Source organism: Rutilus rutilus, assembly GCF_951802725.1.
Source record: "Rutilus rutilus genome assembly, chromosome: 24".
Lineage (NCBI taxonomy): Eukaryota > Metazoa > Chordata > Actinopteri > Cypriniformes > Leuciscidae > Rutilus > Rutilus rutilus.
The window spans coordinates 2,293,080-2,305,338 of NC_140228.1; the positions used below are offsets into that span (position 1 = coordinate 2,293,080).

At 37.4% G+C, this 12,259-nt stretch overlaps 1 protein-coding gene across 1 annotated transcript in view; it reads left to right on the forward strand.

Annotated features, from left to right (window-relative positions):
• The window catches only part of scn5lab (sodium channel, voltage gated, type V-like, alpha b), a 162,440-nt gene that overhangs the window by 115,437 nt on the left and 34,744 nt on the right, over positions 1-12,259 (forward strand). The window contains 1 exon segment of the mRNA XM_084398457.1: positions 541-978. Coding sequence (XP_084254583.1) covers positions 541-978 — 438 coding nt within the window.

Sequence of the window (12,259 nt, forward strand, 5' to 3'; positions counted from 1 at the left end):
GGCTGGGTTAGAGCTGGTTTACGGCTGGTTAGGGCTGGGTTAGAGCCGGTTTAGGGCTGGTTCAGAGCTGGTTTAGGGCTGGTTTAGAGCCGGTTTAGGTCTGGTTGGAGGATGGTTTAGGGCTGGTTTAGAGCTGGTTTAGGGCTGGTTCAGAGCTGGTTTAGGGCTGGTTCAGAGCTGGTTTAGGGCTGGTTCAGAGCCGGTTTAGGGCTGGTTGGAGGATGGTTAGAGCTGGTTTAGGGCTGGATCAGAGCTGGTTTAGGGCTGGTTTAGAGACGGTTTAGGGCTGGTTAGGGCTGGTTTAGGGCTGGTTCAGAGCTGGTTTAGGGCTGGTTTAGAGCTGGTTTAGAGCTGGTTAGCACTGGTTTAGAGCTTATAATTGGGTTGATGCTGGTTTGAGCCAGTCCATGAAGCGCTGTGACATTGAGCAAAACAAACTACAGGTTGATTTAAACAGATTCATTGAGATGTTCTTTCCAGCGTTTTAAAAAACACACAGCTTTTATATTCTCCTGAATGTTTCTGCTTCTCTCTCCTCAGGTCTTGAACCTCTTCTTGGCGTTGCTCCTCAGCTCCTTCAGCGCGGACAACCTCTCGTCTCCGGACGAAGACGGAGAAATGAACAACCTCCAGATCGCCATCGCTCGCATCCAGCGGGGAATGCTCTGGCTCCGGCAGGCGCTCTGCGACTTCTTCAACGGGAACTTCAAGCGGCGGCGGCAGAAGGCGAAGGAGGCCAAAGCCATGCTAAAGCTCAAGAGACTCAGCCAGCAGACGCACTGGGTGGAGGGGAACGGGACGGCCGGCGTCATCGAGCGCGGCGGGGAGGAAGACAGTTACATGACCAACCCCAACCTCACCATCAGCGTTCCCATCGCACCCGGAGAATCAGACGTGGAGTTTCCAGAGGAGGAGGAGGAGGACGAGGAGGACGCGAGCGAGAGCTCGGAAGAGGAGGTGCAAGAAGAAACGAAGCCGGTGAGTAAAGCTAAATCTTGCATACTTACTAGAGGTTTGCTCTGGCTTTAAACTGAAGCCCGAACCCGGCCTGCACTCGAAATCATTTAACCCGTGTCACGGCCGGCTCGCAATATCACCCATACTGGGTTCATAACACCCTCCCCCATAGAAAAGGGTTTCTGTTTATGAAAGTATCCCGGACGAGCCCCCGTTTGTCATGGCCGGCTCGCAAGCTGCGACAAAGGAGGAGACAACACATTGGATCATGATCAAAAGGAATAACATTTATTAAAGAATAATTAAATAGGAAAAAGACGAGACGAAAATAACACAAACAAACAAATCGAGCATGAAAACGGCACGGATGGGAGAGCGCGCCGTCACAGCTGAAGGGAACTGCTGTAATTGCCGGCATCAGCTCCAACACAGGTGTAACTCAGTCATCATGACGTCACTCACCCTAACTCCATCCTGCAACACTGGCAAAGGAAAAAACAAACAACCCACAAATATGACCCATACTGGGTTCATAACACCCGACCCAACCTGATCCGACCATTAGGGTTATGTTTTAAGCCCAAACCCGACCTCAACCCGAGGTCCGTTTCTCACAGTAAATACCTTCTTTTTTTCTTCTTTTTTTGCAATATGCTGTATTTTATGATTGCTTGCAACGATAATTAAACAAATACATGTACAAACACCGTATCACCAAGGCACAGCGGTTCCCTCAGCAGTTGGCACACAAAAAAAAATGAAAAAAAGAGAAAGAGCACGGACTTACCAATTACGAAACTTTGCTGTGGTTGAACAGGTGAAACAGTCACAAATTCCTCTTGAACTCAAACATTAAACTTAAAAATATGCAGTTGCACAACTATTTACACATATATATCCTTCTCAGTACGAGTTTTTCGGGACCCATTGGGCTCGGGTCGGGTAGCAGACCTCTAATACTTACCGAGTTGTAGATCAGCTGAGAGTCACTGATGCGAGCTCGACTAACATGACCTGCCAGAACTGACGCTACGCTTGATGTTGTTAACTAAATCTAAAACCATATCCCAGTCTGTCAGTAACGCTCTGTTTAGTTCCTGTCTCTATGAAGCCCCTCCTTCTGAAAAGCACACTGTGCTCTGATTGGTCGGCTGGAGCAGTGTGTTGTGATTGGTCGAGCGCTTCGAGTGTGTTTGGGAAAGCCCCGCCCCTTACCATAACCGCCAGTTTAACACACTACTAACTAACTCAACCAGGCCCTGCCCCTTTATTCTGCGTATGAATTATTATAATGAGGAATATTGTGACGTGTTCGTTCCCAGAAGAAACTCAAGACTACAATGGAGGCGTTTCAGGAGTTCAGAAACACTGACACTGATATAGAGAAGAACTTTTTCATGCTCAAACAGCAACATTAACGTTAACATAACATTAAGATGAACGTGAAAAAGCAGATTAGGTGCTCTTTAAGACTTTTAGTCAGAAGCACATAAGATATCTTTGGGCAGAAGTGTACTGTACATTCTGCTTGGTTCCTGTTATGTTTGGTTTTATATTTACCCATCCGCAAACATTGTGTAAAACTATCAAACTGCAGTCAGTGAGACGTCTATTCTCGTCTGCCGTCGGCCAGAACAAACTGCAAAGTGGAATAGACTTCATGTCAGTGGTCGAAACGTGAGACTAGATCTATAATATCCTTAAAATGTGGCATTGATGCTCTCATTAATGTTTCATGTGAGTGATTGTGAGCTTAATGGCACAATAATGCAGTTGCATTGACTGAATCTGGTGCTCTTCGGTCACTTTTGACCAAAAGATTTGACATTTGTTTTTTAATCTTTACATTTTTTCTTCATCGGAATGGTACAAAACTTGGTAAAGGTTTTGGCGCTTGCCATGTGAACACACAAAAAAATCATGGACATGATTCGAACAGGTTAAATGGTCCAGAAAAGAATAGTCCCGCTTGTGCTCCTCATGGTCAAAAATGAGTGCATTGGAAATGAAAGGGAGACGAATTTCCTCTAGTGGAAGCGTTTGGTACTGCAGCCGGACACACTCTCACTGAAAGCAAATAGTTTTAGATTTCAGGCTCAAATTTTGAACACAACTTGTTTAGATTTTCTTTCAGTTTTAGAGTAAAACATGTTTTTGAAAATATATATTTCATAACAAAAATTTTAAATAGAATTTTTGCACATTTTCCATAACAATAAACGTCAAATTCTGTAACGTTTTTAAGTTCACTTTTTAAAACTTTTCACTATTTCACTTTTCTTCACTTCAGCAATAATCTGCCAAGTGTCGTCTTTGAAAAAAGATCAAACTTCAGTCTGTGCTTTAAAGCATTCAAGAATTACCACAGTTTAAGTTGGAAATGTAATTTTCAGGTTAATGCTCAAAAAGTGAATAAATGGATTATAAATACAGCGTAAATATAATTTAGTTCCATAAAATCCCCTAAAAATACAAAATATTAAATAAAAAACATTATCGAACTAAAATATAGTACATTAATTTCATTGAAATAAAAAATAAATAAATTTCAGTAATTTTTGACCGACACTGGAGGAGCACCAGAGGGTTCATTTAGTGTCCATTTAATTTACTAAACAAATCCTGTTTCTGAAACTGTTGATAAGTGCTGTAACGGGACAGCGGCGCGAGGATAAAGCACAAATCCCACACTTCAGGTTTCCAGCTGTAACAGACCGTCTCCAGTCCTCTTAGCATTCTCTCCGTCTCTTCCTCCAGGGAAGTCCTTGCATAGAGAGACTAATAAGCATCTATCAGACACACATCAGCTCTCCTTCTGTCTCGACTGTTATGAACGCCCACTCCCACAGCTATTTTCTCCTGCGTCTTCCTCCAGAGATGTTTTCCCTTGAGGATACCCCAAAAATGGAGGTCATGTCCACATTTCCCCCACGCTCAGATCTATTAGTTTGTTCCGACTGAATCGTGGCCATATGCCTGAGCGAGTGCCTAGAGGTTCAGCATGCATATGTGTTAAATACACATCACAGATGCTTATGAAAGAGGGATTATGAAAGACTTTGCATGAATTCACACACACACACACACACACACATATATATATATATAGAGAGAGAGAGAGAGTGAGATTTATATATATATATATATATATATATATATATATATATATAAAGTGACAGTAAAGATATTTACAAGGTTACAAAAGCATGAATACTGACGATGATCATAAATGTTTCTTGAGCATCATATCCTCATATTAGAATGATTTGTGAAGGATCATGTGACACTGAAGACTGGAGTAATGATGCTGAAAATCCAGCTTTGATCACAGGAATAAATTACACTTTACTATATATTCACATAGAAAACAGCTGATTTACATTGTAATAATATTTCACATTTTTACTGTATTTTTACTTGGTGACTTCTTGCAAAAACAAAAAAGTTACTGAGCACAAACTTTTGAATGTTTATATATGTATGTATGTATGTATACACAGTATATATAAATAAATATATATATACATCTCAAAATCATTCCTTCAGTTCAGCTTTTCACTTATTTTGTAGATAATATAATTTGAAATGCACATTTTTTTTACTAAATTATATGAAATGTATAATAGAAGATGATTTATGCTGAATGTTACAGTTGTACACAGTGAAGATTAGTAGCATGACTCTCGGTGTTATTAAGCAAACAGAGGCTCTTTCCCCACGAGGGCCCCTGGTTCACGCGGGTCCTGATTTCCCAGCATGCTCTCTGCTGGCAGCTTGGCATGTGCAGAATGCTGGCAGTGTGTTTGGAGAATTCCCTCTCATGATGCCGTTGTGTAACAGACGGACCACCAGCTTTCATGAGTGTCACGTTGCTCAGGGAGCCCACACACACCTGTGCTGCAGATATTTCCTTTTTAAATATTTGTAATACTTTGTTTTTTAATATTTCCATTTTCAAATATTTTTTATTTTTAATATAATTTTATTTTTTAATATTTACATTTTTTTTATATTTTATATTTTTTTAAATAGTTTTTCATTTGAAATATTAAAATTTTTAAATAGTTTTTAATATTTTATATTTTTAATATAGTTTTATTATCCATTTTAAATATTTTAATATATAGTTATTATTTTTTATATTTCCATTTTTATATATAAAACAATTATATTTTCCTAATATATATATATATATATATATATATATATTTTTTTTTTTAAATATTATAAAAATTGTATATTGTAATATTTCCATTTTAATTGCAATATTTTATAATCATTTGAATATAGAAAGAACTCTTCGACAGCGAATCATTTATTAATCGTCAGATCAATGATACTGACCGAAAATGCGTATCTTTACTCCTGGCGTCCTCTCAGACAGGGTGATCTCACTAGGGTTGTAACGGTATGAGATTTTCACGGTATGATAATCGTCTCAGAAAATATCACGGTTTCATGATATACGGTATTAAACAATCATTATTATTATTTTAATCATCTGCTACAATGGCTCTTAAATGAATGAAAACAGATAGGGTTTTTTGGTTGAACATATGGTTTATTAAAACAAACTTTTTTGTATGAGTCTACCTTTTGAAAAAATAAGAAAGAAAAAATTAATTCCCAATTGAACAAACACATCTAATCAATTGAATTCATAAAACCTTAACTTATTTTTATTCTTAATTTATTAATTATTATTTCAGATAATTATAAGATAGTAGAGTCTTATAAAATGTATTTCCTCAGAAATTCTGGGTAACTTGTCTGATATAATTTGTCTGGATTCTATGATTTAATACAAATATATTATTGAAAATGCAATCAGATGAAATGTAACAACTTTTGTTTGTCTGGATAGGTTTACTAAATTAAAACAGACAAAAAACTATATTTCTTAATGTTTAAATAAACTTTATTATTGTTGTTGTTATAACTAGCTATATTCTATTGTACAATAGTAACATTTCTTTAAGCTAAATCGAACTTTTATTTTGACAGGTTGTACTAAACACCTATGAGTTTCAGTCAGAGTGTATTTGATGATGATTCTTTTAAATAAAAGCAGAGCAGCTCTGGATATGTTCATGTGTTCACGTCCTCATATGAGTGAGACAGCAGACGCTTTAAACACCATGAGCGTCAGCGTCACACATACTTGAGTATGTACTAGGCGAAATGGCGCTGCTCATTCACACAGAACAAGCAGAATATAGTTTTACAGTATAGCATTGTTTTCCGCTGTATATTAATAGACACACTCATAGCGATTTGGATTAATTTACCATTTAGAAATGTAAATATGTTCGACATATTTCCTCCTTTTGCAGCCACTCTTCGTCCATATTTCTAGACACAACTGACCTGTTGAAGTTTCCGAATGCCTTCCTACAGTTGCTTAATAAAAGCGGGCTTCCCACACAAACAAACGTAACGTTACATGTCTCATTAGTATGAGAAAAAAAAGAAAAAAAAAAAACAGATTTTAACTGCCGGTCTCGGGTCGAGCTCGGACATATTTATGCCTGTCGGACTCGGGTCTGGTTCGGTTACTGCTCTGTCGGACGCGGGCCGGGCTCGGACAGAAAAATTCCCGATCAGCACTCTAAACTGGATATCCATCTTCGAGGAAAATCCCGCGTTCGTTTTTCAGATGACAAAAGTGTTTGTTTTCGGCGGGGGAAAAGGAGATTCGAATTCGCAGCCTCTGTCTGCTGGGTGGAGTCTAAGCAGTCAAGTGAAAAGAAGTTGCATATGCGCAGATGAGATCTGGTTTAATTTTTTTTTTTTTTTTTTAAACCGTGGATTAGCAAATGTTTACGATATGATAATCGTACATGCCAATATCGTGATAAATCGCCATACCGGTATACCGTTACAACCCTAGATCTCACACACAGCGAGCCGTAGATGAGTGTGTTCCTCTGAAACACTGATGTCGGTGCTGAAACTGAATCTGGGACACACACCTGTGTGACGAGGGACTTTATGAGCAGCTGATATTTGTTTTGTCTCTTTAATCTTTCACTACACCTGTTCCACCTCATTCTGTCCCTCTACATCTTTTATCTTTTCGTTTACCTGTTCTTTTATCTTTCAGCACACCTGTCGTCTCCCGCACGCCTCTCTCTCTCTCTCTTTCTCTTTCCGAACTCTCGTACTATTGTGTGTTTTTCCCTCCTGATTATCAGGGTTTCCCCAAATCTAAACCTGATTGTAGTCTGTCTTCATTCATGCTCTCTCTCTCTCTCTCTCTCTCTCTCTCTATCTCTCTCTCTCTCTCTCTCTCTCTCTCTCTCTCTCTCTCTCTCTCTGTCTCTCTCTCTCTCTCTCTCTGTCTCTCTCTCTCTCTCTGTCTGTCTGTCTCTCTCTCTCTCTCTCTCTGTCCCTCTCTCTGTCTCTCTCTGCTCTCTCTCTCTCTCTCTCTCTCTCTCTCTCTCTCTGTCTGTCTGTCTCTCTCTCTCTCTCTCTCTCTCTCTGTCCCTCTCTCTCTCTCTCTCTGTCTCTCTCTCTCTCTCTCTCTCTCTCTCTCTCTCTGGCGTCATTAATATGATCTGGTTTCTATGTAAACACTCCTGTAAGAGTGACGCAGACTCATTATACTGTATATTTGCTTTACAGCAACATTTTTATTTATGTACTGTATGACAACCACTGACTCATTTGTCATAAGTAATTGTATTCATTTATTTTTAGATATACCAATTTATTTATAGATTTTTTGATGATAATATACACAATTTTTTGTTTTTTATTTATTTGTAGACATACTAATACTAATATACTTTATTTCTTTTGAGATATATTAATATTTATCTTTTGTTCATTTATTTATTTATAAATATTGTGATATTAACACACACTTTGTTTGTTTGTTTGTTTATTTATTTCTAGACATAATATAAAATATTTATTTATTTTGATATATAATAATGCTATTTATTTATTTATTTATGAATATTGTGGTAGTAATATACACTTTGTGTGTTTACTTCTAGACATACTAAAACTTTTACATTATTTATTGATTTATATTGACACATATTAATATTTATTTATTTTGTGTTAAATATTGTGATATTAATATATATTTAGTATGTTTATTTCTAAACATACTATTATTAATGTACAATATTTATTTATTTTCTGATATAAATAAACATTTTGTTTGCTAGTTTTGTTTATTTGAAGACATAATAATACTAATATGCATTATTTATTTATTTATAGTTATACAAATACTAATATACATTTATTTATTTATAGGTATATCAATATTCATTTATAGATAGATGGATAGACCGACTAGCAGTAATATTGATTGATTGATTGATGACCTCATGGTCATTATTATGGGCTGTTTTGGTGTCCATGTAAATATCCAGTAAGAGTGATGCAGACGCCCCTGAGACTCACATTATACTGTAACTTTGCATTTCCTAAAGATTTGCATTTTCCTTTTACAACGCTGCACTCGTACTGTGTGACACTGACTCGTGTGTGTGTGTGTGTATGTGTGTGTGTGTGTGTGTGTGTGTGTGTGTGTGTGTGTGTGTGTGTGTGTGTGTGTTTATGTTTACGAGGAGTTTCTGATGTGTTCAGTGTTCAGGCGGTTGGTTTTTCACAGCACTATAATGTCAGAGAGTCGCCACCGGCTCACAGTCACACCTGAACCACAGAGACAAACACGAGCAGACGTGGAGACACACACACACACTTGCACACACGCACGCACACACTCACACACACACACACACACACTCTCTCACACATACACATTCACACACACTCACTCAGACACACGCACTCACACACGCACTCACACATACACATTCACACACACACACACACACACACTCACTCAGACATGCACACTCAGACACACACACACACATACACACACACACTCACACAAGCACACACACTCACTCTCACACGCACACACACGTTTTGTCCCTATTATGCTTTTTGGGATATTGTCTTTCATGTAGTGTGTAATAAATCTGTTTGTGAAGGTTAAAGGTCTGCAAAGTTTCAAAGATAAAGTTATCGTCTCCCAAAACTAAGAATGGATCCTGAACTGCCTGAAGCGAGTCGACTAATTCCAGTCTTACTTCCTGTTCGAATCTACGTAGGTTTGTAACTCATTTGCATAATGCCAGTCTATGGTTTTCATTGGCTGCCGGCGAACAGCGTCTCTTTGCCCCTCAAACACTGTAGTTTATCTGAGACTGGAAGAGTTTGGTTCGTGTTGTTCGTGTCGAGAAGACGCTGTTTTCTACTGACTGATTCGGTAAAACCCACGCCATCGTTACTGTTCGTATCACTGTGATCAAGAGCTGAGATTCAGATATGATAATGAGCGTTTGGTTTCTGACCAATCACAACAGACTGGGTCGTCTGACCAATCAGAGCAGAGCAGCTCTCAGAGAGGCGGGGTTTAGAGAGACTGAATCTGTGATCCAACCGTTTCAGACGCTGTGAGAAAAGAACTGAAGTTCAGTGTATATTATGAGAAAATGTAAGTATTTTTTTGACCTGGGATACATGTAAACCTGTCGTAGGAGACAACATTAGGAACATTTAAAAATATAATAGTTAAGATTACAGTTAAATAGGACTAGTTAAACTCCTTGTCTAGATTTGGGTTTTTAACACACTTTCTGAACAGCATGATTTAGTTCGACTCGTTTCAGAGATTGACCTGAAGAAGAGTTCAGATGAGCCTAATTAGAGCTCGTGTTCGTCAGAAGTTCAGGCTGAGATCAGAAACATATGTGGACGTGTAGGAGTGAGTCTGGCCTGCGGTTCTTCTCTCTCTCCGTCAGTCTCTGTGTTTCCAGAGAAGAGCCGAGTGCCTTCTGAGAAACGGCTCGTAGTTCAGACTCAGATGACCCGTTATTTGCTGAACTACACTCGTTGTGTTCTTCGACTCAGTTGCACGTTGCTCTACTTGTGCCAGATGTGATTCTCGCTTTCAACTTTGTGATTATTGAGACTTTCTAGAATTACATCACCTGTGTATATCGCATCATGAAAACTGGGGCCGCACGATTAATCGAAATAAAACCGGAATTGCAAATGCTGAGATTGATGAAGCGTATATGCTTGCGGCGCTGTGTTCATTTACACGAGTGTTTGCAGCGTCTCGGTTCTCTGTAATCTTCATCTGCATCTTCATGAGTCTCTGGATATGCAACACATGCCAAACATCTTCACAAACTCATAATGAGAAGCACTTACCAACAGAAGACCAGCTTTAAGAGCTCAGCGGCTTTACCAACAACAGTCTGAGGGTTTAACATTTGAAAAGGATAAATATACTGTAATTGTACAGTTGTAATGTAAAATTATTATTGTATTTTTCTTAATTATTATTTTTTACAGTGAAATATTACAATAGTTATTTTTTATTTTTATTTTACTTAAATATTTTATTTTATTTATTATTATTATTATTATTTTAAAGCCATATTGATATATAATCATAACATTTTACCAAATCGTGCATCCCTACAACCAGCAAACCTGTTTTTTTTTACAGTGTAATATTTCTTATTTTGTTTATACAGGTTTTTATTGTTGTTATTATTATTATTATTACTACCACCAATATATTATTATTGTTATTGTTTATTATTATTATTAATATTAATTAAAAATAAAACCATTAAATAATTAAAGAAATGTTAAATAAAATATTAAATTATTAAATTAAATATTAAATTAAATAAATATTATATATTAATATGACTATCAAACAATAATAACATAAATATTATTATTATTATTATTTTATTTCCATATTGATATAATCATAAAAATTTGAATTTGAATGATTTTTTTTTTTTTTTACAGTGTAATGTTTCTTTTTTATAGCTATTTTATATATATATATATATTATCCATCAAGTCCAGCAAACCTGGATTTTTATTTTATTGGAATTTTTTTTATCAAAAATGCAATAATATTATATTCTCCAAATCATGCTTCCCTAATAGAACCTCTATGGCAATAATGTTTTGATCTGGTCGTGTTCGGCATCGCTCAGACAGACCGACGACAGTCAGACAGAGAGATCGAATCCCAGGTTTGTCCAGTAAACAGGGAATAATGCAGTATGGATCTGTCCCACACACTCGCTCTAATGGCATCATGTGATTAGAGTGTGTTATTGATGTGTTTGCTGTGTGATTGACAGGCGCTGCTTCTCGACAGGTGAACGTGAAGGATGGTTTTATTGGTTCTCAAATCAGCGGTGTTATACGGGCCGGTCAGCCGAACACACACACACACACACACGCAGCGAGGTCTGATTTCAGGCATGAATGCCACATTGTGGCCCCGGTCCCCCCGCGGGAGGTTATTTATGGGGCTTTTGTGCAACTCGACCTCCCTCAGTGCTGGGATTCCTCACACGCCGGCGAGAACGGCATTAAACTTGAGTTTGGACGCGTGCGAGGCGAATAAAGCTGCCAGCTAATGTCCCGTCACGCTTCCCGACACGGACAGAACACAGGGATATTGATGATGTCATACTGAGCTCATTACCTGTTTACTGAGTGCTCAGCGAAACCAGATCATATTCCAGTGCGATCACATCAGATCGTCTCGGCCGCTTAACGTGAAAAACGAGCCCGAAGCGTCGGTTCCAGACGCTGTAATTGGAGGAAAGCTTCGCTGTGTTTATTGTCGGAGGGATGAATGACAGCTGCGTGATTCAGGGAATGACAATTCAAGGATTATGGAAGTGGAAATCAGATGTTAGAATCTGAGGTTCAGACAGAACGGAGAGAACATTCGATTAGACAGAGACTGGACAGTCGGGCGAATATCACATATCTGTTGCTGTCTTCTTCTCTTCCCTCTTTTCTCATTGGAAACACTGATCATATTTCATCCCAAAATCAAGATAAAATTTGCCATTGTTTTTTGCGTAAAGAAAATGAAGCCCTTTTTATGACATACGTTTTTTTTATTTTTTTATTATTATTTTCATGACAATTAAACACTTTTACAACCAATTTTTTAATTAATATATTTTAATTAATTAAATAATTTAAAACAATAGTAGCTCTATTGATCATAATAAATATTTAAGTATTTTTTAGTAAACTTGTAATTTACATTTAAAGTAATGTTTGGTACTGTGCTTAATATCATGAAGATAATGGTGATATGAAATATATACTGTATATATATATGTAGAATATGACCCGAACATACCATTATTATTTTTTGATATATTTCTTTCTTATATTTCTTATTTTGTTTTAAACAAAAGTATTAAATAAAAAC